The 26,193-nt window shown below is 55.9% G+C and overlaps 1 protein-coding gene across 2 annotated transcripts; it reads left to right on the forward strand.

Moving 5' to 3' along the window:
• Window positions 1-458: 458 nt before the first annotated feature.
• Window positions 459-24,280, forward strand: LOC119152512 (proton-coupled amino acid transporter 1-like). 2 transcript variants are annotated; one of them, XM_037397909.1, is made up of 11 exons: window positions 459-523; window positions 4,123-4,270; window positions 4,991-5,081; window positions 6,214-6,302; window positions 6,540-6,635; window positions 7,344-7,428; window positions 9,806-10,024; window positions 10,270-10,368; window positions 11,836-12,002; window positions 18,162-18,331; window positions 21,422-24,280. In XM_037397909.1, the coding sequence occupies exons 2-11, from the start codon at window positions 4,128-4,130 to the stop codon at window positions 21,688-21,690; spliced, it is 1,428 nt and encodes a 475-aa protein (XP_037253806.1). In that variant the 5' UTR covers window positions 459-523; window positions 4,123-4,127; the 3' UTR covers window positions 21,691-24,280. The 2 variants fall into 2 exon arrangements, with proteins under 2 accessions (XP_037253806.1, XP_037253804.1); XM_037397907.1 differs by lacking the exon at window positions 459-523 and having other exon boundaries at window positions 4,104-4,270.
• The last annotated feature ends 1,913 nt before the right edge of the window (window positions 24,281-26,193 follow it).

Raw genomic sequence — 26,193 nt, forward strand, 5'->3', positions numbered from 1 at the left:
GCAGGGATCTGCAGGTTCTGCTTTTGGGCACAGGGACACAGCCCCCCGCCCCTGGGGGGATCATCCCACACTGGGGGTCAGGGAGTGTTGCTCATCGCAGTGACCATCATATCTCCCTGACACTTGCCAGCCTGCCTTGCTCTGCAGGCCTTGCCCAAGGCACAGCCCCGCTGGGGGCGGGGGGATACCCCTCATTGCCCACCCCTGGAGAGGTTCAGGGCTCAGCCGTGCCCGCATTTGCCCCACGCGTGGCAGCGGGACCCCCCGCCCCGCAGCCCGCCCCGCCGCCACCGCCAGGCGGCGCCGCAGCGCCGCGCCCCGCTAACCGCGCCCCGCCCCTCCCCGCCCACTGCGCCCCGCCCCGCCCACTGCGCCCCGCCCCGCCCACTGCGCCCCGCCCCGCCCCGCGCCCTCGCTGCTCTCCGTGCGCAGGCGCGGGCGCCGCGGTCAGCTGAGCCGGCTGTCACGTGACGGCGCGGCCGAGCCAGCGGGCCCGGGGCGGGCGGCGCGGGGCGGCGGCGAGGTGCGGGGCCGGGGCCGGGGCCGGGGCCGGGGCCGGGGCGGCTGGCGAGGCTGCGGGAGGGGGCTGTCAGCCCGCTGGCAGCATGTGGGGGTGCTCAGGGATGCACGGGGGTGCCTGCAGCCCGCGGGGTGCTGAGGGGCGCGGCGGGGGGCCGCAGCTTGCGGGGGTGCGCGGGGTCCCGGGGGTGCCGGCAGCCCGCGGGGGTGCTCCGGGGAGCTGGGGCTCGCTGACAGGGCTCAGGGGTCCAGAGCAGCTTGTATACGTGGCAGGGTGTGTAGAGGGGTGCTCAGAGCTTGGGGGGCAGCTTACAGGGGTGCCCAGAGGTCCCTGGGGGTGCTGGCGTCGGGCACGGATGCTCGGGGTGCAGAAGCGTGCTGGCAGCCTGCGTGGGTGCTCAGGGGAGCTTGGGGGTGCTGGTAGCCCATCTGTGTGGCCACGTGTGTGCGGGGGGTACTCAGAGCCCGTGTGGATGGATGCAGGGGGTGCTGGCAGCTTGCAGGGGTGCCCAGAGCTCCCTGGGGGTGCTGGCAGCCCGCCGTGGTGCCTTGGGGTGCCCAGAGCCCACGTGAGTGTGTGGGTCTGCCTGGGCCCTGCATGGGTGCTGGGAGTGTCAGTCTGGGGGTGCCATGCAGTGTGGGGGGGCACGGCCTCCCGCAGCCTGTGCCAGGGTGCGAGGTGCTGGGGAGGGTGGGGGTCGCTGTGTGGCACTGTGGGGAGGGCGCGGGGAGCCCCCTGCTCTCCCGTGAGGGGTGCAGGGATGTGGGGGAGTGGGGGAGCTGCGGGGACTGGGGGGGTGTTAGTACTGAGCAGCCCCCGTGCGGGGAGGAGCTGGGCTGGGGGGACCAGGCCATGCTGTGAAGGGTGAGTCTGGGGGCGGGTGTGGGGCTGCGGGAGCAGCAGAGAACACCGGGATGAGGGCTGATGCCGTGGGGACACAGATGGTGTGGCTGTCCTTGTCGGGGAGGTGTCACGCCAGCATGGTGGCCTGGGGAAGCTCCCTGCTGGGCAGGAAGGGGATCTGGGGGGGGTGGCTCTCCCCTGTGTCACGCTGAGATGGGTTACAAGCAGCGCTTTGGAAATAAAGGATGCAGCCCTCGTGATGGGAAGCGGCAGGGAGTTTTGCTGTGCAACTTGCTTTTCTGGAAGGTTTCCTGTTGCCTGTCCTGCGTGCAGCCCCCGCTCAGCCGGGGGGAGCTCTCAGGGTCAGCAGCAAGTTGCATCTTGCTTTTGACTTCTGGCGTGGGGTTGTCACTCTAAGGGACAAACTGCTGTCACGCCCCCACCCCCCAGCTTTCTTAGGCACTTTGCTCACCATGGTGACCGCAGTGACATTGCGTGTGAGAGTGTGTGTGGGGAAAGCACGTGAAAGTGGCCAAGGAGTTCGGTTTAAAAGTGGAAACCAAATGCGGCTGTTCCTGTCTTTGCTCTTTGTAATGACAAGGAAATGATGTAGTGGGGTTTTGCTTCAGTTTGAAATATTCATGGTGTGGATGAGACAAGTTTTGCAGCTTTTCTTATTGAGTGCGGGGGAGCCGAGTGCTCGCTCCCTGCTGCTATGCAACCTTTAATCCAGACACAAGGAAGGCAAGTCACGATGAATGCATTTCCCTGGCTCTTCAAAGCAAAAAGCAGCCAGGCCTGCTCGCGGGGAAAAAAAAAAAAATAAATCACAGAGAGTGATGAGGCAGACTGATGTAAACATGTTGTGTTTTATCTGGAGAACATCGCTGTTGAGTGCTTCAGATAATGTGCAGGCCATCTCTGGGGAGGGGGATCCATGCCTGACCAGCCCTGGCACCCCCTCTGCCTGCTGTCCTTGCCCGCTGCCGGCCCTAGGTGCTTGGCAAAGCCTCCCAAGCCTTTCCCTGCCCCTCGGGCCCATCACCCATGACAAATAGCTTCTAACGCTTTCCTTGTGTAAACTAGTGCTGCCGCTCTTCCTAGTCCCTGCCTCGCCCCAGATCGCCCTGCCAGCGGCAGAGCTGGTTCAGGCACAGTTTGGAGGCTGGGCTGTGAGGGAGGAGGCAGGGCAGGAGTGATGCATGTGCTGCCTTCGGCTCCGGAGCGCCTGCCTGCGAGCTGGGCTCACCGCTGCTCTGGAGGCTGGTATTGCACGGACCAGCCCTGCTTTCTGCTGCCGGTGCTGCAGGAAGTAGAGCAGCGTTATTGCGGCCTGAGTAACTGCTCCTGAGTGGCCGGCATCTGGAGCAAGCGTCCAGAGTTGAACAAAGTCCCTCGCTCCCTGCTTCCCTTCTGGCTGCAAGGCTGGAGCCTCCCAGTGACGGCAGCTCTTGGCTTGGTTTTGGCAGTAGCAGCCAGGTTTGCAGAGAGCGGTGCTGGAGCGGGGAACGCCGGGGGGCTCTGGGGATGGAGCAGGACCCCAGCAGCCTGGGCTGAGCTTTCCCTGCACAGCCACATGTTTAGGCCTGTGCTGGAGCCGCATCCTGCGGGTGCTGCCGTGACCCGGCGGGTGCCTGCGGAGCCCTGTGGCAGGGAACTGCTTGTGGTAGTGATGTTTCCCTGCTGCCTCCTCTTAGCCCCGGTCTCAGCTGCCCACCAGCGCCAGGGGATGGGATGGGGAGGATGCCCAGGGCAGCCTTGGGGCAGGGACTGAGTTGCCAGGCTGTGGCAGGAGCCTGACAGACAATTTCCCTGCCTCTGGTGCTCCTTCCCGGCGGGCACTCAGGGTGCTGGGTGCGGCTGGGGGGCTGGAGGAGGCAAAGGCCCTTTATGGGAGGGGAGCAGCAGGCTGTGCAGAAGCAGCAGGAGCCCTTCAGGGCACATGTGGAAGATAAACCAGCTGACTGGCTGCTTTCCAGCCGAAGGCAGGAGGCTTGTGTCCTTAGTGAGGGCTTGTGCTCCTTGTGAGGGCGATGCTCCTGGCTTGCGGGACCCTGCTGGGCTCTTTGCTGGAGCCAGTGTTGTGCAGGTGCCTCATCCTGGGAAGCCCCTTAGTCCCGTAGGCACCTCTGTGGCTGTAAAACCTTTGGGGCGAGTGGTTAGCTGACGGCACGTGGGCTGTGCTCCCACTTGACGGAGCATAATAATTTTTTTTTTTAATTAATTTAAATAAAAAGCCTTCAATTAAAAAAAAAGGAGAAGTTAGGAACTTTTCCTTCCCCGGCAAGCGCAAGCAGTTCCCTTGCAGCAAACCGTGTCGGTTAAAAGCGGTTGCTTTTTCCTGGCCATCCTCTTGACAGCCCCAATCCCGCCAGCGTGTCCCTCCCTGCCCCGCTGCCTGTGCCTGTGGTGCCACACTTGTCACCCTTAGAGCAGAGGTATGCAAGGTTCCTTACCTGGCATGAAACGGGTTGCATCCAGGCTCAGCCTGCGGGATCCTGAGCCCGTCCTGCCTGGGTGTGCCCGAAACGGGGGCGCGAGCCTGCAGGAAGAGCCAGCGGGACTGTGCCGTACACCACTGACCTTAGGACATGCCAGCTCTGTGATTGCCTGGGCGGGAGCATGTTGTTGTATATAAAAGCCCTGGAGGAGACCTTGCTCTGGCAGAGAGAGTCGGTCTTTCTGCACGATGGCTGACAGCAAGGAGCCTGAGAATGGGGGTGTTGAGCTGGGCACCCCTAATGCAGCTCCCTCCACAGGGACCATGTCCACCCGGCGCCTCCGCAGTGAGGACTACAACGACTACAGCTCCACGGACGTCACGCCGGAGGGGAGCCCGCCCGGCGGCATGAACGGCTTTGCCCACCCTGAGTCCTACCAGCGTTTTGGGGAGACCAATGGGACAACGTGAGTGACTCTTCCCTCCTTCCCAGGCTGGCCCAGGATATGGGGAGGGTGGAGGAGGTAATGGTGGCTCCCTACTGTCTGCTGGCTTTGCTGGAGGATGGTGGAGCCATGGTTTTATGGGGAATTCCTCATGGGAATGGTGAGGTAGCTGTAGTCCTGCCTCCCTGGTGTGCTGGCACCAGGTGAGCAGTTGCCCCAGTGTCATGCTCTGCTCTCCGGTGGAGCTGGGCTTGCTGATAGCAGGCAGTGTTTGATGCTTTTCCCAATATTCCCCCACTCGAGCTTGGTTCGATGGGGAGCTGTGGCGAGCAAACAGCATGTTCAGCTTCAGAGGGTACCTGGGCATGTTGCAGCCGTGCCCTGGGGGCTTCCTTGTGCCTTCTTCACCCAGGTGGGCAGAGGATGCTGTCTCTGCCCAAGGGAGGCTGATCTCTTCAACTCAGAGACTTTCTTCTTGTGCAGCCCCTTGGTGCCGACCTGCACTCGTGTTGAATTTTGCCTTGAAGCTGGTTTTACAAATGCCCACTCAAAATCTGTTCATTGAGACTTTGCCTCTGGTCCTTCCTCAGTCCCAGTGGGCTGAGCTGGGTCCTGGGAACAGGATCCAGACCTCCATGTCTGCATGACCTCCAACAGCAGCTCAACCCACAGGGCTGAGACTGTGTGTGGTCTGGGTGCAGGCATCTGCCGATGGTAATCTCTGCATCTTCTCTCCCTCAGGTGGTACCAGACCCTGATCCATCTCCTGAAGGGGAATATTGGTACGGGGCTGCTGGGGCTGCCTTTGGCTGTGAAGAACGCCGGCATCCTGGTAAGGCAGCTCTGGCCCTGCTGTGCAGGAGGTCGTGGGGCAGAGTGACCTCAGGGCAGCTTGCGTGGCTGGTGTTGGGGCTGGATTCCCTGCTGAGATACCTCTTGGTGCTCAGCAGCTTGTGGGTTTTTGCACCCTGGGCTCTGTGGCTTGCTTTGCTGCTGAGACTGTTCTTCCCGCTCCTGCATTGTGCTAGCTGGTCTCCAGGGGTTCAGCGTATGAGCTGGGGCTGTGGTTTTCTCTGGGGGGGTTAGGCAGGGTGCTGGTTCCCTGCCTCCGCACCCAGCTGGGTGTTACCTCCCTGGCTCCTGCGACATCAGGCCCTTTCTCCCAAAATGCTCTGTGCTGCGCTTGGGGGGCATCCCCTCACCCTGGTCAGGGCAGGTTCAGCTTGGCCTCCCCCTGGGTTTGTCTCAGCAGGTCTGTGCTGAGTGTGCTGCGTGCCTCCCGAGGGCCCCAGGAGCACAGCGCGTCTGTGACGAGCCCCATCAGTCAGCAGTTAATGCTGGCGATTGGAGATGGTGGTGTGGTTCCCTCTGTGGGGTTTCACGTGGGCTGGCCCAGGCGTCGAGGTCAGTGGATGTGATGCAGCTTTGCTGCTTGAGGGTTGAGGTTGTGCCTGGAGGTCAAACAGCAGATCCTGGTCACTGTCCCATCTCCCCAGCACTTAGCTCCCCTGTGTCTGCATTGTGCCCCAGCAGCTGCCGTCCGTGTGAGAGGTGGGGGCACCGTGCTGCTCCGCTCTCTGTTTCCTTGCCCAGCAATGCAGCTTGGATTGAAAAATAAAGAGAATTAAAAAAGAAAACTTCCTTCCTTTGCCCAGACCACGACCTTTTTGTCACCTGTGTAATAGGGATGTGCAGGAGAGTTTGGAAAACAATCCTGGCTGTGCTTTGCTGTATCCAGACTGCCCCAACGTGCTGCGTTTGCATCGTTCCTGCCAGGCTCGTGGCTCTGTCAGGTTTCTTAGTCCTGGGGGGCTGGTTCCTGGGAGCAACACCTGAGCTGTGGTTCAGCCTACAGCCGTGTTTCAGCTCACCGAGCCTGTGAAGTTTTGTCTGGGAGTAAAACCTACGGTGCAGCTCTGCCTCTGGCCATCAGAGTGCAGCCTGCTCCCTCTCTTCCCCCGCAGCTGGGTCCTCTGAGTCTGCTGGTGATGGGAGTCGTGGCTGTGCACTGCATGGGCATCCTGGTGAAGTGCGCCCATCACTTCTGCTACAGGTAAGAAGCAACTCCCCTGCTCAGCACTGCTGCTCCTACAGCTCTTCCTTCCTTCCCCAGAAACCCGGTGGTTTTTCTGAAGCTTCCCAGCAGCCAGGTGCCTGTGCCAAAGCCTCAGTTGGGAAGCGCTCCTAGGCTTTTCCACAGGAACTGTTTTCCCATTAATGGCATCATTTGCCTTGAGAACCAGCAGACAGGGCTGATATGATGTCCTTTCTCTCTTTCTTCTCTGGACAGGTTCCAGAAGCAGTTTGTGGACTATGGAGGTGCTGTGATGTATGGGCTGGAGTCAACTCCCAGCGCGTGGCTGCGGAGACGTGCCATCTGGGGAAGGTACCTGTTCCCCCGCTGCAGGCAGGGGACTTGCCTTGAAACCCAGCGTGTGCAGCAGCTGGGACAGAAGAGCTGTCTGGTCCCTGAGCTGTGTCGGCAAATGACCACAAGTGACGTAAAATGTTACGTGGCTCACCTACCATGAGTGCCCGGTGTCCCCCAGGGGGTAACACTGAGGTCTGTGACCCAGTCCTGTCCCCAGTCAGATGTGGCTTGTACTAAAGGAAGCCTCCGCAGCTTAACAAAGGTGTAAATAACGTGTACTGCGGTGCTGACCCATCTTGTTAGGCAGTGGGCATGTCTAATGGCTGCTCCTAGGGACGCCACCAGCCCTGTGGGTACCTTGCATCATGCAGTTTGTTGCACATCAGATGCTGGGAAAATCCACCTGTTCCTGTGCCTGGGGAGCGTTGTGTCCAGTTGTGACAATTCAGCAGCAGACTGGAGGTGCTAAAACCAAGGAGGAGACTTTCCTGAGGCTGGTCCTGACCCTATGGAGGGGACGGGAGGGGGAGGCCAGGGAGCCTGAGGTCTGTAAGGTTAGATGGAGATACGGTCCTCTCTCCTGATCATCGAGGAGAAGCGAGCTGAGGGTGCTCTGACCCGCACACCTGAACCCCTGGGGAGAGCAGCATCGCCCCGAGCAGCCCCAGTGGGCTCTTATTTCTGTGTGGCCTGGCTAACAAACTGTCTTTTTTTCTTTTTTAGGCACGTAGTGGGACTTTTCCTGATCATCACTCAGTTGGGATTCTGCTGCGTGTACTTCGTCTTTCTGGCTGACAACCTGAAGCAGGTTAGACTGACTGCCTCCTCCGTGAGCCAGGGGAGGGCAAGAGGGGGTGCGGAGGGGCTTGGGCTGTTCTTCGCTCCTGTTTCACAGCCCTGTTCTCCAGTGAAGCTCTGGTTTCCACAGTTGATGCTGCTCAGGAAGGTACTGCTCCGCTGCCCGAGTATTTCGGAGGATCGGTTTTCCTGTTTGAACAGGGCAGGTTTTTCTGAGAGTTGCTGTGACTTTGCTGTGTGTGCAGAGGTGCTGGAATTTCCCCTGTGTCGTGAGGGGACGCGGGGGCCATTCCTAGTGAGGGAGGGCAGGAGAGAGGTGACGGCAGAGGGACTGTGCCTTTGATGTCTTGCCCACCTCAGTTAACTGGTTTATTGATACTCTGCGTAGATGGTAACATGGATATGAGGACCTGCTGTGAACCTCTTTTTTTTTTTTTTTTTTTTTTTTTTTTTTTTTTTCCCCTTTCTTGGACCTGTTTGCATTCCAGTTTCTTTCCTCATCTCATGGCTCTGGAGCTTAATTACATCTTTAGGGAAAGAGTTTCCTTCTGCTGGGTGTCAGGAGGAAATAAACAGAAACTCTGAACTACTTGGCTGGCTCCCGTGCTGCCAGAAACTGGGAATAATGAATTCCCAGCCTCCACCAGCTTGGTGCCTTGCAGGCACTGCTCAGCTTTGTTCCCCTCTGTGTTCCTGCCGTCTCTTGCAGCAGTGGTCTGATTGCTACTACTGTGGCTGTGCCCTTTAGCAGCTCTTCCCTGATGCCCATCAGCTCCAGAGGTGGCTCCCATGGGAGCAAGGTGGGGCTCTGCTAGTGGGCGGCAGAGGATGGGTGGGCTCTGCCTCCGCTCTGGGAGCAGCAGCTGGGGAGATTCTCCTTGTGTTGTCCTGTGGGATGGCCAGGAGGAGTAAACGGGTGAATGTCGGTGATCTGATGCCAACAGCTCTGAGAGCCAGAGCAAGCAGGGTGCGTGCACAGGGCTGGGCCGCTGCTGGCCCCCTGCTCCCCACAAATGGCCCCTTGCTGCTGTTTCAGGGTGGGCTTGGGTTGGATTTGAGGAAAAATTTCTTCACTGAAGGGGTGGTCAAGCATTGGAATGGGCTGGCCAGGGACATGGTGAAATCACTATCCCTGGAGGCATTTAAAAAATGTGTAGATGTGGTGCGTAGAGGCATGGTTCAGTGGTGGGCTTGGCAGTCCTGGGTTAACCGTTGGACTTGATGATCTTGAAGGTCTTTTCCAACCTGAATGATTCTGTGATTCTTTCTGCTTGGCCCCTGGCAGCAGAGACTGAAGGCTGGCTCAAGCCGTAAGGGAAATTTGCAAAAACCTGCAAATCCAACACATTTTAGGCCACAGCTGGGAAACCTCTTGGCTTCAGTTTTGGAATTCTTTGCCTGGGGAGAGGGGAATGTTGCTTGTTTCTTTTTGTGGTGGGAAATTGCATGTTAGATGGGGAGCTATGGTGAAGGTGGTACCTTGGGCAAGGCGCTGCTGTGCCGGGTAGAGCTTTGGTTTGAAAAATGGCTTCGGAGCAAGCTGGGGAAAGGCAGGGCAGGCTGGAGCTCGAGCAGTGCTGCCCCATGGGTGCGTGGCTCTGTGCTGCTCTCTCCCATGGAGGATGCTGATGTGTGTGGAAGCTCTTTAGCCTCTCCTGTGGGGCAGGACTTGCTCTGGAGCAGGTGAAATTAATTTGCAGGCAGCCCTTTGCTGCAGTGGCCAGACGGCACCTGGCAACCGAACCAGCTTGATCGTGGTTGTGTTGGTGATCCACAGCATGCCTATGCTCTTGGGAGGGATGGCTCAGCCACCTGGTTCCTGGGGCAGAACTGTCTCTAGAGGTGAGCACAAGGCTTGGAGTGCCTTTGGAGTGAAAGACCCCAAGGAAAGGGTGATTCCCTGTGAAGAAAGCAAAGTTGGGGGCCAACAGTAGCTTCCAGATGTCCTTGCATGGGAGCAGGCCACTGGGTGACTGAAGGGGTGTGTGATGTTGATTGCAATGTGGTGCAGCAAGAGGAAAAGGACCGCTGAGGAAATAGCACTTAGAGCCTCTTTCTTCTCAACTGGCCACATGGGCAGCGCAACCCAACCTCTATCCTTGGCGTGCTCGGCTGCCAGGTTTGCGTGCTCAGCAAGCCTGGGCTCGGGGAGGTTTTTCTGCCTCAGCTCAGGTGCTGTAGCTAGTCCCATCCGTGCTTCTAGCAAAGTAACGGGGATTTGCTTTGAAACGACCTGAAAACCGGTGTTGCTTTGATTTTAATCGACTAGCTGTGTTTGAAAGTGAGCTGATGGGGTAGTATTCTGACCCACCTGGGATGGGCTGCCAAGATCCGTGGTTCTCAAACCTGTGTGACGGGGTTCATCAAGCCTTCGTGTGCTTCCCCAGGTCGTATCTACAGCAAATGGGACCACCAATGACTGCAGCTTGAACAGGACAGTCATCATGACCCCCACCATGGACTCCCGGCTATACATGCTTTCCCTCCTGCCTTTTGTGGTGCTGCTTACCTTCATCCAGAACCTCAAGGTCCTGTCCATCTTCTCCTTGCTGGCCAACGTGGCCATGCTTGTCAGCCTCGTTGTGATCTACCAGTACATCGCCAGGGTACGTGACGTGTGTATGGCTTCCCTCTGTCATTTCTGTGATGTCCTGCCTTTTGGCAGGTGGAGAGAGCTCGGCAGTGGGGTGCTCGCACGCTGTGGAGCGCTGCTCATTCCCATGGGTGCAGTAATTACCCTCTGCTCCGCAGGGCTTTCCCTGTGGCATGGGGCTGCAACAGGGAGCAATGGGAGCAAGCCGGGTCCTCCCCGTATTCCTTGTATCTGAACTCTGTGTGGGCTTTTTTCCAGGACATTCCTGATGCCAGTGACCTGCCTCTAGCAGCAGCCTGGAAGACCTACCCTCTGTTTTTTGGCACTGCAGTCTTTGCTTTTGAAGGCATCGGGGTGGTAAGTCTCAGCGTGTGGCGGTGGGGCTGCCTGCACAGGGTGCTCAGCCCGTGCTCGGGCTTGCTGCAGCACCTGCTCTTCTGTTGCAGCTGTATTTGCAGGTTAACTTCACGGACAGTAGCCCAAATTCTGGATGATGTTAGCTTTAGCCTCCAGGCTATCTCCTGGGTCAAACCCTGTTGCTTCCATCTGAGGCTGGAAGAGCACATGCTCCAAACCTCAGAGCTGGTTGCTGCTTTGAAGGTGGCTGTGTCTGGCAGTAGATTGGGCTCTGCTGGGAACTGCACTGGCAGCTGCCTTGGGCTCTGCTGGATGACCTGTGGACAAGGAGTCATCCTCAGTCTTGTTAAGCAGGCTGGATCCTGAGGCTGCCTAAGTGGGGGGCCAAAAAGCATGACATAAAAAAATGTGATCTGTTCCTTCCTACTCTGCTGCAGAGACACAGAGATCACCCTTCGGCAGCCGCGTGGCCCCAGCCTGCCGTGGGGCTGGATTTACATGTGCCTTTCATACAAGATGCTGTAAATAGACTGTCTGTGTCTGTGAAAAAAAGCTGGCTGGGTGGGTGGAGAGCGTAATGGTTCCCTAAGATGTTGTGGGTTGCTTCCAGGAGCTCCCTTCAAAGGAGGAAAAATGTTTTCATCTCTTAATATAAGCTGGCTGTGTAAACACAGGGCTGCAGAGGGCCAAATCCATTACAGGAGGAATGTTTACTGAATGCTGTGCCCCGGGCAGAGGGCTCTTGCTGGCAGTAAGGCACCAGCGCTGCCTTCCTTGCATGAGTTGGAGATGGAGAACCAAATAAAAGCTTTTCTGGTCCAGCCTCCTTACCAGCTCTGCTACTGTGTCTCTTCTTGAAATCCCCACCACCCAAGGACAGCTATAAAAATCTTTGCTGAAGCCCTGTATTTCTGAAAGCAAGTGATACTAGTGTAGAGGTGAGGGACTTGCCTCTGTCCTTCCTTTTGCTTTTTTTTTTTTTTTTATTGTCCTGTCTGGGTGAAAACTGTCTGGACAAACTTGGCAGGAGAAGAGAAAGTGTCTTGGTCTTGCTAGGGTCTGCTGGGGAAACTTAAGACAATGTAGCATGATGGTGCTGTGCTGTGCTGGGGTGCAGAGTGTAATGCAACCAAGGTATGGAGTGGATGGCATCGCCCCAAGATGCCAGGTACCAGCTCTGGTCAAGGGCAGGGAGCAGGTCCCTTCGTTAAGGCAAGGGCATCGGTGACCCTGCCCAAGACTTGCCATGCTGAGCACGAAGGTCTCGGATGGGAGCACAGGAATGAGATCTCCAGTACAGTGGCTTTTTCAGCTGGATTCTCCAGGCTCCACGTGTGACCATCCTGTCCCTGGCATGGGGGGCTGTGCTTGGCCGTGGGGCTGCTCCTCCTGCTTTCTGGGGCTGAGTGATATAGAGAAACGGGGGCAACCTGCAGCTCTGTCATTGTCATCCTCCTGCTCTCACAGGTACTGCCTCTGGAAAACAAGATGAAGAACCCCCGGCAGTTCCCAGTCATCCTCTACGTGGGGATGACCATTGTCACCGTTTTGTACATCAGCCTGAGCGTCCTGGGGTACCTGCGCTTCGGGGAGAACATTCAGGCCAGCATAACGCTCAACCTGCCCAACTGCTGGTGAGTCCTTGTGGTGGGTGGGGGGCTGGGGGGTAAGGAAGGGAGGGTCCTGACCACGGAGGCGGGAGAGGGGAGGCAGCAGGGAATGTTGCTCTGTAGGACTAACCTGGGTGAGCCTGGGGAAGGGTACACCCTGCCGTAGCCGAACTGTCCAAAGGAACTTGGCAAGGGTTTGTCTGATGTATGGGGTGGAGAGAGGCTCGTTGCTGCTGCGTCTGAGCTTGGTCTTGGCTCTGCAGGTCAGCCTGCTTCCTTGGGGTCCCTGGTGGTCCCTGCCTGGTTAGTGCAGCTCCTGCCTTTTTCTTGGAGCCTTGTGATGTCTTTTTGGGGTCTAAGCAGTGCTCTGGCTGGCAGACGTTGAACACGACGCCGGTGTGGCTGTATTTGTATCCCATGCAAAAACTGCTGTTCTGCCTGAAATAAAGTGCGTGGAAAACTAACCCAGAGCTGGGACGTCCCAGAGGGGTGTGAGATGTCATGTCTCCACACATGGGCTGCGTTCCTTGTTTGCAGCCCTGGAGCTCAAACTCCCACTCCTGGGCTCCACGTTGTGCCTGGATGCAGCTCGTCTTGAGCCAACGCTTTGCCTGTGAGCGCTGGTGCCGTGAGGATGTACCCCTTCCTTCCCACGGGGGCTGAGCTCTGCAGCTCCCCAAACCTGTCTGTCTTCCTTGGGGATCTGGCAAGGCCTCTTGAGATGCTCTGGTCACTGGCTGGGGCCCTGTGGAAATACACGTGGCCTGACCCTGTACTGGCTTACCTGGAGGCGTTATTCCTCCTCTTGCCGGGGTTGGTGGCTGTTGCAGCAGCTGGCTGGGCTGCGTGCTGGTCTGTCCCCAGGGGCAAGTGGTTGCTCAGTGTCACAGCTCTGTATTCATCCCAGAAGAGAAATGCAAGCTGTTTCTCTTGCCTTTGGGGCAAGAAGTGTGAAGCATGTAAGCACTGAGAACATTGAGAACAAATGCCTTTTCCAGCTTGCTCCACTTGGGATTATTTGAGAAAGTCCTGGAAAAAACCCATCTCTGTTGTTTCTTACGACACAGCTTTGAGGTGCCTGTGTGGCAGGACGTGGTGCTGACAGGCCAGGAGGAGCTGGCGAGAAGCTCCTCTCTGCGTACGGCAGAGGTACCGCTTGCAGGGCAGCACCTCCCGCGCTTGGTGCGGAGCCGTGGCTGAGGGTTGGCTTTGGTGCCGTGAAGCTTCTTGGAAAGTCATCCTGCGGCTGCGCAGTTTCTCTGGGTTTGCCTGCGCGCCCTCTGAAGTTCAACGGTTTCTCTTTGGTGTCTCTGCTGGCTTGAAATCCCGCAGGAGACGAGAGTGAGAATTGGAGCTGGGGGTGCCTGTCCCCTTCCCCAGCCCGTCTTCTCCATTAGCAGCTGCCCAAAATGGCACAGCGTGGCTTGCTGCCTCTTCCCCACTGCTGAAGTGGATTTGGGCTGGACTCGAAATTTCAGTCGCCGGTGGGCTTCCCCATGCTGACCTTGTAAAGTGGCGCAGCTGGGGCTCTGGAGAAAGCAAAGATTTAAAAAAAATAGAGCCTGTTTTTGCTTTAATTATTGCTATGTGTTTTTTTTTTTCAATTTGAGTGCATGGACTTTGATTCATGCTGGATCTGTGTGGTGACTGAACTGCTGGATGTTGTTGGCACCGTGGCAGAAGGTCCTGCTCCTGCCAAGAGCCTTGTCTCATCCCATGCAGGGGCTGGGAGCTCTGCCAGGTCCCCGCTCTCAGCGAGGAGGGATGGGGCTGGTGTAAAAATGTGTCTGTGTTGTAGGGAGGTCTGAATCCTACCGTGCCAAGCACGGTAGACGTGAATTCCATCCGTGAGCTGAAGTGGGGTATGGAGGGGATGAAAGGCTGCTGCTTCTCCTGAAGGTGGAAAGCAGGTCAGATCCAGATCTTGGGCTCTGCAGGGCACCAGGTCATGCCACAGCCTGTAATGACATCTGCTGACCTGTAATGCTGCCCAGGGGCTTCTGCGGGAGATCTCAGCGGGAGATCATCTAAAGGATGCTGCTGCCTTAGAAGAGGTTAATAGGATTTCTGTAACTCGTGAGGCTACAGGAAGATCCTATTTCAATTGCAAGTTTCTAGTAGTGTCCATGCTTTCTGTCAAAGTACTTCTCTGAAAAAAACTGTGGGTTTTTTTCAGATGGTGGGAAGAGAATAGCCCTTTGGAAGCAGTGCCTGGGGAAGCCCGGGCACGTGGCAGGGCTCCTGCGGGCTGTGCCTGGGGAAGGCGTGCTGTGGTCCTTGTGACTCAGCCCACAAAACGCTTGGTTGTTTGTGCGTGTTGTTCCCTGGCAGAACATTTGATGGAGGCTGTAAATATTGGACTTGGAAATGGGTTATCTAAAGTGAAGTAAGGGCTGGGATACTTGGGCTAAAGCCTTGACCACTGTATTCCCATGCGTTAAACTGTATGTGAAGGATGAAGGTTTGCTCTTGAAATTAATGTTTTGCCCATCCTGCTTTGCCTGTGGGTTTTCTCCCCGGCAGTAAAAGGCTGCAGGAGCTGGTTATGAGGGCTGTGGGCGAGAAGTCATGGAGTTTGCCTGCAGCGTGGGAGACAAGGCGAGGATTGTGGCAGAGCTGCTGCACCCTTCCTTGGCTGTAGCCATTGCCTGGAGGTTTCTAGAACAGATTTGATGAACGTGTTCGGAATTGAGTTACAGAATGACTAAGGACTTTTCCAGCCTCATTTCTCTCTAACCGCAGCTTCCTCAAATGAGGAGTGTGTCGGTTCCCAGTGCCCAGGTCTAACCACGGCCTCCAAAATACCGCACTGCTATGCAGAAATCCCTCCTCGCACCCTCGGAAGGGTTGCTTCATCGCACCCTCTGAAGAGTGAAGAAATGCTGTAGTGAGGGGGGAGGTGTTGGGTTGCGTATGGCCAGTTGGAGGCAGGTAATGACAGGGCTTACGGTCAAGGGAGGGTATGTCACTTCTTGCAGCTTGTTGGGATGGCCTGGCATGGCTGTCTGGGCTGGGGAGGTGATTGCTGTGGTTGGCAGAGCAGTGCCTCTCCGGGGCCCTGCATGAGCCTGTCTTTTCTGTGGATCAAGGCTAGTGCCTGAGCTTTTTCTTTTCTTGGTATTTAAAATGCCCTTTGAGCTCGTTGTCCTGGTTCCTGACCTTTGCAGGATTGATACCCGATGTTCTTCTGTATCTTTTTTAATAACATCTTTTAATCGTGGATTGTCCTGGAGCACTTTATGGCTTTACAGCCTTGCTTATCTGAAAATATGGAGATAAGTTATGCAGGCTGTGGAGTAGGTGGCTCAAGGCTACCGTGCACTCAAGTCACGTGTGGCTGAGCGGGTGCACTCTGGACTCTTGGTGGTGGCTTTGTCTTTAGTCTGCTTGTGGAATCACAGGGTAGTTGAGGCTGAAGAGGGCATCGTGAGATCATCAGGTTCAGCTCAAAGCAGGGCCAACTTGAATATCAGTAAGGAGGGAGGTTCCTTACCTCTCCAGGCCCTTGTTCTGGTGCTTAACTACCCTTTTGGGATGCAGCTCTACCCCATTGCCCCTGGTCCTTTTGCTGTGCAACTCCAAGAAAAGCCTGTCTTGGTCTTCTCCATGCCCTCCTATTGGGTAGCTGAAGACAGTAATAACATCCCCTTTAACCTTCTCTTCATGCTGAACAAGCCCAGGTCTCAGCCTGTCTTGTGCTCCATGTGCTCCAGCCTCAGCTATCTTAGTAGCCTCCACTTAACTTCTTCTGGTAGGTCAATGTCTGTCCTTTCCTGCGAGTCTCAAGACTGGACACAATACTAAAGGTGCAGCTTCCCAAGCCCCAGACAAGAGAGTAATCCTTACCCTTAACCTGCTGGCTTTGCTTTTGCTAACACAGGCCGATATGTGATTGACCTTATTCACCGCAAGGTCCTGCTGCTGGCTCATGTTCAGTTTGCTGCCCACCAAAACCTCCAGGTCCTGTTCTCCTGGCTGGACGGGAAGCTGGGTCCCAGCCCTTCCCATGTGTGGGATTTTGTGTTTGTGTTTGAACTTTGCCCGTGCCATCTTGTTGTTTAGGTCCTGCTCTGAGGTGTGTCACCCATTCCCTCCAATTTGGTCTTGTTAGGAACTTGCTGAGAGCATACTCTGAGTTGCTGAGAGTTCATCCAGGTCACCAATGAGGATATTTCCATGACTTCCCCCAGCAAATAACTCTGTCCAACATGTACCTGGAAATGTATGTCAGGGGGACTTAGCCCATACTTTTCTGGAGACTGAGGTGAGGCTGATTAGCCTGTAGCTTCCCTCATCCTTCTTGAAGGTGGATACGATACTTCTTCCCAGGTGGTGGGACCTCTCCCTGGTCACTCTGCTCTTATAGAGATGATAAAGTGGCTTAAGGCTGATGTTGGCCACAACCTTGAATGGATCGGATCTGGTCCCGTGGACTTGCAGAACGTCCCATTCGCTTAGGTGACCACTTACTCCATCCCCTGCGATTGTGGGAAATGTTTAACTCCACCAGACTCTGCCACTAGTGTTCAAAGTTGTCTTGTGTGCGGATACTTGGGCTTCTCTGGTTTGAGGCTGCGGTTGGAGCAGCTGGATCCCGAGAGCCAACATACAGAGGGGCACTGGCTTGGCTCCAAAGGTGGTAAAGGGCTATAAGAAGGCAGGAGGAGCCAGCTACATTCCTCAGCTTGGATCTACTTCATATTTGCCCAAGTGGGATGGCCAGGACCCACGTTTCCTGCTTGGTCAGCATGTCTTGAGCTGGGGAATGGGTAGGACTGTATGTGATATAACTGGGTATCACCTCTCTTTAGAGAGGCTCTTTCTGCTGCTGGGGAGCTGAGGGCACAGGTGGGGCTGGGAGGTGGCTTTTTGGTCACCTGTGACAGGCTCCCTCCTGCAGCCACGCTCGCCCCTCCCTGCATTGCTGTAGGGTCTGGGACATGGTGACATCCAACTTGGGGTGAGCTTAAGGTGCTGTTTGCAGCCTGTCTGCCCTCTGCCTGCCTTCCACTCAGCCCAAACTGCTCCTTTAACTGTCTTCCCCCCAAACATAGATTATGTAGCATTCCAAAAATAGCTGCTCTTTTTCGTTTTATGGAGGAGGTTCTGTTGCAGGTGGCGGTGGCGATGTTTGCATCACACTTGTTTTATAAGCCCAGACTTATCCCAGCGGTGCTGTCCTCTTTCCCCTCCTCAGAAGCCAAGCAGTAATTGTAATCTGTGAAATATTCATGGCTGCAGCTGATAAGCTTTTTTGGAGATATTATTCATCTCCTGTTTTAAGACGGAGAATAAAATCCCGCTGGTGATGAATTGCAAAAAAAGGAGGGGGTTTTCTTCCTTCAGATCAGGGGCTGGATTTTGTTAATGAAGGGTCAAGATGAGGAACCTCTGGGGATAGGTGATGGATGCAACTTCATTCTGAGTCACTGGCCAAAAGTCAGGACTGCAGGCTCTTGGCAGTACCAGTGCTGGTGGGTATTTGGGTGTTGTCTGTGGGGTGCAATCGTGAAGGAGGTCACCCTGTGCGACTGCAGACCTTGCAGAGTCCAGCCTGATCAAGTGGAGAGGGCGGCATGGAGCCTATATCCCTACATAGGGAGCAAAGTACCTGGAGGACTTCGTGCAGCCAAGGGCAGTGTGGCACACGTGAGCATCTAGAAATGTAGGTAGGTGCCTTAACTTGTCAAGGAACGAGGAACAAGTCTCCTTGGTCTGTTGGCCAAGGAGATCTCAGCCTTCCCTGCGCCTTTGAACCAGTTAGGAGCGGGACAGTGGTTTGTTGGTTTTGGTGGCTGTTTTTTTTGTTTTCTTTTGTTTTTTCCAAATAGCTCTCAGTATCTGTGCCCCTGAGTTTTTCCCAAGGGGCAGCAGCACTTGAGAGGCTGCTGGCCCAAGTCCTGGCCTGATGATTCCTTATGCAAAGCCTGGACTATAGCCTCTGGTTAGGTGTAGGGGTATACGGTGCTGTGGCTTGGAGGTTGCACTGTCTCCTTGCATCTCTTGGCCAAGGAAGTTCTCTGTGGATTGAATGCGTCACCCTTAATTTTCCAGGAGAGTGTTCAAGAGGGGAGACCACTGGCACACAAAAGTCCTTAGAGTGTTCCCCTTCTTCTTTCTGCTGTTGGTGCCACGGGGGCTGGAGCAAGAGCATGTCTCACGGTCTCTCTTTCTCGTTTGCAGGCTGTACCAAGCTGTCAAGCTGCTCTTCTCCTTTGGGATTTTCTTCACGTACGCCGTGCAGTTCTACGTGCCTGCTGAGATTGTCATCCCTCCCCTGGTTGCCCGGGTGTCGGAGCGCTGGGGCCTGCTGGTCAACCTGCTTCTCAGGGTGGCCCTGGTCAGCGTGACCTGTGAGTAGAAAGCAGCTTGTCTGAGCTCCCCTTCGAGAACGTGGCACCTCCGTCCTGCTGTGGGCTGGTGGTGCTGAGAGCCTTCGCCCCTTGCCTTGCTGCCTCTGGCCCAGCTGCTAAAGCCCTCGCAGTGGGGAGTCTCCTGGACCTTGCTAATGCAAGCCAGTAGGCCCAGGTGGCCTCCAAGGAGCAGCAGCAGTGGTCCTCTGCACCTTCTGTATGGGACTGGTCTTCTCAGTGGCATAGTAAACTTCCCACGTCATTTGGAGGTGGCGGATCCCTGGGGAGCCTTGGACTTGGAATCCCTGTGATGGCACTTTTGGAGGCCTTCAAGTCTCATCAGGCTTTGCATGAAACACTCCAGCACCTGGTCCGGTGCCAGGAGAGCCCGGCCAGGGGCTGTTTTCTGTAGGCAGCGTGCAGCCAGGCTCCTCGTGCCCGCGTGACAGGGGTGCGGCTGCACAGGGGTCGCCGGCTGCGAGGGAGCGGGTGTCCTTGTGCAGACACATTCATTGCAGCACGTAGCACAGCAGAAGACAGCTGACAATGGTACATGACCCGTAACCAAGCCCCAGGGTGCCCGTGGCAGGCCGCTAGGGTGCGGAGCGTGCCGCAGGGTCCCTTTCCCTTGGCAGTGGTTGGTGCCTGCAGTGAGGCTGTGGTGGAGCAGGCTGCTGGGATCGAGCCTGGTGGGCCTCCGGGGAAAGGTGTGGAGCAATTGTGTGGGATCCTGACTTGTTGGAACCTTGCTGCTGTCAGCAAAGCTGAGACGCTTGACTGAACTCCCTGGCGTCATCTGTTGAAAAAGAGCTTTACTCCATGGCTTGATGCTGCTGATGCACCAGGGTTGAGCATCAGGGACCTGGCCCTGTGTCCCAGCTCGCTTTGGTTTGGGTTTGAGAGGAGTGTAGTGCTCACTCGAGGGTGGTGGAGCTGAGAGCAGGGTGCTGCTGGTTTCTGGGCTCTCGGTAATGGTGGGCCAGAGGCGCTCCGTTAACAGAGGTGGGCAAAGCCCTGCCTTCTCTGTGCTGAGTTCCTGAAGCACGATCTGCCTCGATGCCTGCAGCTGGAGGGATGGTGCGGGGATGAAATCTTGCCACGCGGAGTGGGAGCCTCTCCTGGAGGGTGTTGGGGTGTGCCTGGCCAGGGAAACGAAGGCTTGGAGTGATGGGATGGCTTTAGGCACCGTCAGTGGCTATACCCTTCCGTTTGGTGGTAGAGAGGCAGCGACGATGTTGGTGGAAGGATGCTGGTCCCTTTGTACCTCCTCCCCTTACCCTTCTGTGTAGATGTTGGTGGAAGGATGCTGGTTCCTTTGTACCTCCTCCCCTTACCCTTCTGTGTAAGAGATTGCTGTGGCTGTTGACGAGGATAAAAGCAATTAGGGGGGTTGCATGAATATTCATCAGGTGATTTTGTGGCTGCAGAACAAGTCTGCATCATGGCTTTGGCTTCCAAAGAGAGGATGCGATTTGGTGTATGGGTGTTTTTTAAGCTCAGACTTCAAAACCAGCACACTTAAACCCCCTTTGAATTAATACTTGTGGAAAGCACGACCGTTGCCCCTGGAGGCTGAGGACTGCAGCTGGTGCTTCGGTTCTGCTTGTTTTAGAGGGGGGTTAATTTTGTTTACTTTGAGTCCAAAGAGCAGTGTGGGGTGGGCTGAGGATGCTGTTGGTGGTCGGCAGCTCTGCTTTCCCCACACGCTGCTGGAGCAGTGTTGCTGCTTGCAGCAGAGACCTGCCAGAATTCTCCTTTGATCTGGGATAGACTTCCTCCGGGTCAGCTCAGCAGGGACTTTGCTGCTGTTCCCTGTGGTGGAGGGGTGGTTTGTCTCTAGGCTGATCCAGGTGACGGCAGGGCTGGGGTGGCGGTGATGTGCAGGAGCACCTCCTGTTTGTGTTTTGCCTGCTGTCACTCTCCCAAGCCTTCCGTCTCCTGTGGTGCCATGGGGGATCTTTGGCTCAGGGAGGCTCCACCAGCCTCTCTTGCCTGTAGCTGAGTGCCAGGGAGTGAACAAATCCCTCTGGTAAGGACCCCTGAGATGTCCCTTTTCCACCAAGGCTGTAGCTGCTATGGTTTTAGGTGTCTCCTATTTCTAAACAGAGCTTTCAAAGCAATGAACCAGTTTATTTTTCTTGGTCGCTTTGATTAAGCACTGAAGGCTGCTTTGCTTGCAGAGGATGCTCTTCTGTCATGCAAAGCTCCGGTTGCCTTTTCCTCAGGTTTTCTTTGACTGAGGTCGCCGTGGATGGGGAGCTTGCTCAGTGTGTGAGTGTGTCGAGGAGTGCTGCTCCCAGTTGCAAAACAGGACCTTGGGGAGCAGATCTAAAATAAAGGGTCATCAAGTGCCGACACTGCGGTACCCTGAAAGCAGCCCAGAGGCGCTGATGGCTGTGGGCTTGTTGGAAGGAGAAGGCACCATCCCCCCATCCTTCCCTGGTCCCAGGCAGGAGGAGGGGGAGCAGGAATATGCCAGAGTTCGCGCTGCTAAGCATGAGCTGTCAGAAGTCTCCCAGGGGGATTTTCCTTGGCTGCAGTTTTTACCTAACAAATGTTCTCCCCTGGGCAGCGCTGCAGGCGCTCTGCTGCTGGAGCAGCACTAAACGCATGCAAACCACACGGATTTAGTCGGGGTGGGGGGAGACGGCTTTTTCCTCCCATCTCCTGCTTTTATGGGGTTTCTGAGGCTTTACAGCTCCCCAGGTGTGGGGAGCAGGAGTGCTGGCTCTCATGAGGGGGACTGGGGATGCTGGCACCCGCTCTTCTGCCAGCGGCATCTGTTTGCTGGGGCGCCTGTCCCGCTCAGCCCTGGAGCTCACTGTGGTGCTGCCCAGGGTGGCAAAAAGGGTTTGGTCTGCGTGCCGCACTGCGTTAGGTCAATGCCACAGCTTAATTGCTTGTTGAGGAGGAGTTTCCGGAAAAATATGCATCCATGTCTTCAAAGCTGTTGTGTCAGGGAAAAGGGCAGGGGTATGATTTGAGCAGATGGCATCCCTGTGTGGGTCTTCGCTTGCTTTGACTCGGGGAGGGAGGGTCTCTGCTGTCTGGGAGCTGGCAGCACTGACATGGTGTCTGCTCCTTCTCCAGGTGTGCTGGCCATCCTCATCCCACGCCTGGACATCGTCATCTCGCTGGTGGGCTCCATCAGCAGCAGCGCCCTGGCTCTCATCTTCCCCCCGCTGCTGGAGATTGCCACCTACTATACGGAAGGCATGCACCCCCTCGTCATTGCCAAGGACGTTGTCATCAGCCTCTTTGGCTTCGTGGGCTTCGCGGTGGGGACGTACGCAGCGCTGGTGGAGCTGGCAGCACCTGTCCCCGCAGTTGTGAACGCCACCAGTGCCGTGGTGCAGTGATGGTCCCCCTGCCCTGCCAGCCCCTCCAGGTGCCATGCTGGGGGACACAGTCACCGGGCGCTGCTGGTCTCCTGGGAGCGATCTCTTTCCTCTTGGGAAACATGGTGGGTTTGGTCTGCGAGGGGACGGGGCTGCCCACCATCACGGCCACCCATCTGCAGCAGGGCCCCGTGCTGGGCTCCAGCTGGGGAGGTGGGATCCAGGCTGGGGCAGTGCCTTCCCTGGGGCTTTTTGGGCAGGTGGTACAGCAAAACAGCCCCCTCGGCACCTCTGTAAATAGTCACTTTGAGACGTGAGGACTCCTGGGGATGTAGATCTTGATTTTATTTTCTTTTTTTAAACCCCAACCTTTCTGTATTTCCTCCATCCCTTCAGTCAGGGTGGGGAACAGGGACTGCTCTTTTTTGTGCCAGTTTATTTTTTCTCCCCTCAGCACTTTATTTTTACAGCAACAGAGAAACCTCAGCTCGGGTTGGAGAGCGCGGAGCTGCCTCCTCACCCCAGCCTTGTGGGGAGAGTGGGCAGAGCCCGAGGTGTGGAGCATCCCGGGGCCCCCAGCTCTCCCATGGACATTGGCTCCTGCCGTGCTCCAGCTGTTTCCAGCTGCCTCAGGGGCTGAGCAGGGCTTGGAGCTGGGCACCAGGCACAGCACCTCCCTGGCCTGGGAGGGTTTGCTGAACCCTGGCCCATGTTTTTAGTAGTGACATTTCTTATTCCCCATCTAGCGCACAAACCTAACGCTTTTAGAAGCATTAGAAAACTGAGGCATGTGGAGAGCAAATGGGCTGTGCCATAACGAGGGTCTGAGCTGGTTGCCTTCGGCTGGGAGCCCTCTCCCTGTGCGGGTTGGGGTGTCCCCAAGGGTCACAAAGTGCTGCCCTCATGCCGCAAAAATACATTGCCTTGTTTACAGTGCCCAAGCTGGCACCGGCACGCTCTGGCTGCATCTACAAGCCAATACTGAATGTCAAATCACACACAAAGACTCCATAATAATTATTTTTTTAACCCTTCCTCTCCTGGTCCCACTCCCTCTGCATCCTCTGCCTCCACCTCACCTGCTCTCTGGTAGGATGCAGCATTCTGGTGCTTCTTGTGCTTGTGTTGCTTGTTGTGTTGTGGCTGGAGCATGCCGGGGGGGGAAGATCCCTGTTGTGCTGCTGCTTTCCTTCCTCTCAGTGAGCCCACCTTCCTCCCTAGAGAGTTTCCTTGAGTTTCTGCTGGTTGTGTTTTTTTTAAGGTAAGAGAGCAAACGCATCCTCCATGGGATGTCTTTTCGTAGTGGTTCAAAAAGGTTCCGACTGAGCCACCCTGCTGCAACCCCGTCTGGGCTGAACTCCTCCTTGCTAATGCAGCATCTCCCAAGCGCCCGCAGCACAGCGGCTTCCTTTGGAGAGCTTTTATCACTACATCCCGCCGCATCCATGTCTCCACGGGGGTGGGCAAAGGCTGCTGGTGATGGTGGGAGAGGGCTGTGAATATAGCACCAATGGGCTGTGTTTCCATCTTTGATGGAGGATGAGTGAGACTTGGGGTTATTTTTGGTGTTTGACCTGCTTCTGGGAGGAGAAAGCTGTGCAGAGTGGTGCCCTTGCAGTCTGCCTCCTCGATGTGTAGTGTTTGTGTCTTGCACTGTGTGCCCTTTGCTGACTCTGCTTTGGGTGCCCCATGCTGGCACATGGAGCCATGGCCAGGTGCGGGGTCAGTCTGTGCCGTGTCACTGCTCCTTTCCAGCCTCTCACCTGCTCGCTCTGTCTCTTGGGGCTCACCTTGTCTCCTCCAAGTCTGCGCTGGTGAAGGTTTCTGCATGCTCCGGCATCGCTTGGTCATGAGCAGTGCAAAGCTTTGATTCAGATCCTCCATCTGGAGGACCCAGGAAGGATAGAGAGCAAACACCCAGGTCTGGGAGAGGGCTCCAGGGCACACTGCAGATGGGAAAAGTGCAATATTCATGTCCGTCGCTGTGTACTGACCCCAGCGTGGCTGTTGGGGGTTGGGTTTGAGTGCAGAATGTCACCCCTGGCAGAGGAAGGTGTGCTGCAAGGAGAAGGGGACGCCTGATGCTGGCCCCAGCTGTCAGTACCCCATGAGAAGGCTGGCCACATCTCGGGGGCCAGCTGTGTGCCAGGGCATGTCCCCAGCCTGGCACTGAGCATCAGCGGGTTTGCTGGCAGGGCTGCTAGCATCAAACTCGCTGCAATCAGTGGTGAAGACCTCATTTCCAAGGAGACTGGGATATCACAGCAGCATTAAACATTTTTTTGCAGTTCTTCACTTTTATCAGGCTGAGCAGGGGGTGTTCAGAGATGGGGCCAGGCATGTCAGTGTGGCACGTGGCATGAGGGGTTCTGCCCAGCCAGGAGGACCTGACACAGGACCTGATGGACACAAAGACTTGACACTTGCATATCACAGGCTGCTCTATAACCAAGGAAATGGTCTGTGTAAATATAGAAATGATTACTGTACATGTCTTGTGCCTATGGATGTTGTCAGCGTACAGTGTGTGTAGCTGCCCAGTGGAAGAGCTGGTGCTGCACTTGAATCATGTATTTTAATCAATAAATACGATCTATTTTTTATGTGAAAAGATGGGGATTTCTCTTCTATGAGGCAAGTGTAAAACTACCTGGGCAGGGCCTGGGCCAGCTGTGGGGCAGGTCTGAGCTTCTCCGAGGGGGACTGTGCTGTGCTGGGCTGCATGGTGCAGCAGCGTGGCATTAATGCCAGTGGATATGCTACATCTTTTAGGATTCATCTCTCATCTCTCCTTTTTTTTTTTTTTTTTTTCTTCTTGTTCCCCCCCCCCCCTTTTTTTTTTTCTTTTTTTTTTCTTTCTTCTTTCCACAAATATACCACCCAAGTAGAAGGGCTTGGGGAGGAGGGAGCATCTGTGGGAGAGCAGGAGACCTGGAGCCCAGCAGGCAGCCAGGGCCAGACCCTCTGCCTTTCCCACTCCTGCAGCAGCAGACAAGATTTCCCTTTCTACTGAGGATTTTGAAATGAAAGTGTTTCAGCTTTGCTGCTCTGAAAATTATAATTTTTCTTCTGAATGCATTTGTGCAAGCGGGCTGTGGGCAGAGCCTTTAGGGGCTTGCTGGGCTTGGCTCTTTTCTCTGCCCCACCAAAGCTGCACCTTGGCTTCTTGGCTGTGTCCTGGGACCCAACAGTCTGGTTTGTGCTGAAAGTGGGGCTGCAGCTGAAAAAAGAGCTTGGCATATGCTGATGGTAGTAGCACGGTGGATGCAGAGCTGCTGCTGATCTGCTTGAGAGATCAAAGGAGCAAATACCAGCCCACGCTCTGAGATGGCCAGGCACCACGCCAACATCACTGCAGCTTATCCTCACGCTGCTGAATAATTCATGCCAATGCAGTGTGTCATTCGTGGGGCTGTTTGGGAAATCAGTGCTAAAAAAAGGTTCTTTCTCAAAGCTGTGGCAGAAAGCTCTCCATAAAGGATGCAGGTAGATGGGGAGTGTGGTCCCCAGAGGGGATTCCAAGGCCACATGAACCCCAGGGCAGATGGAGTGGCTGAGCACAGGCGGTGCTTGGTGGCTGGGATATTTCTGGCCATGGAGCATCACCATGGCCAGATCCACAGCCATCCTTTCTTCCAAGGGTTGAGTGCTGCAGGGCTGCACCAGTTCCATGAAGGAGCTTTGCTGAGGCTGCCCCTTTCCAGGTATCAGTCAGCAAAGCATCATCTCTATCTCCATTGCCCTTGCCCTCCCCTGTGCTGTGGCTGCGGCTGCCAGCCAAGGTGACCCCAGGCAGTTAAAAAGTCTAAATGGAAGGATCATCTCTATTATTTGCGCTCCTTCTGATGCTGGGAAGAACAATTTGGGTTCACCTTATGGGAAAAAAAGTGCGTGTCGGTGAGAAACTGGCACTTGAAGCAATGGTGGGAGCTGGCGGGGTACAGCCTGGCCACCCCTCGGAAACCTGCCCAGACCCTGCAGCAGTGGTGGGTCCCTGCTGTGATACCACTGGTGCCAGGGCTCGTGCCATCCTGCTCTGCTGAAACTGCTGGAGAGCAAAGGCACAAACCTGGGGTTTATGAGCACAAGACAGGGGCAGAGCAGACGAACCTCATCTTTTCCTTTGGTGTTCCCCCAGCAAGCCTGGGAACAACAACCCACTCTTTGCAATGTCCCGTCAGCATACAGGGGGATGGGCCTGCTGTGGAGACCTGTCTGCATTTAGAGTTTATTAAAAATAGCTACAGGGAACTGCAAAGCGCACAAGCCTATCCCAGCAGAGGAAAGCTGAGTTGGGGACCTGCACGAGTGCAGCCAAGTGCTCCTCCCCTGGCTTTAATTTGGGATTAATCCCAGCTGTGGTGGGATGTCTGGCTGTGCCAGGTGATGCTTGTCCTGCAGCTGGCAGCTCGGGCAGAGGGAGGTTCCCCTGCTCTTCCCTTTGCAGCCTTCCTGTGTGATGACCACCCTGGAGCCAGCAGGTGGGATGTTATGGTACCCCTGGGGTGTCGTGTGGAGCAGGGT

This window comes from Falco rusticolus, chromosome 8 (assembly GCF_015220075.1).
Source record: "Falco rusticolus isolate bFalRus1 chromosome 8, bFalRus1.pri, whole genome shotgun sequence".
NCBI classification, from domain to species: Eukaryota; Metazoa; Chordata; class Aves; order Falconiformes; family Falconidae; genus Falco; species Falco rusticolus.

What these genes read in the sequence shown, in the direction of transcription:
- LOC119152512 (XM_037397909.1), top strand. Translation starts at nt 4,128, where the DNA reads ATGTCCACCCGGCGCCTCCGCAGTGAGGACTACAACGACTACAGCTCC. An exon ending in GGGGAGACCAATGGGACAAC is followed by an intron (nt 4,271 to 4,990) that starts GTGAGTGACTCT and finishes TCTCTCCCTCAG; the next exon opens with GTGGTACCAGACCCTGATCC. An exon ending in CTCAACCTGCCCAACTGCTG is followed by an intron (nt 12,003 to 18,161) that starts GTGAGTCCTTGT and finishes TCTCGTTTGCAG; the next exon opens with GCTGTACCAAGCTGTCAAGC.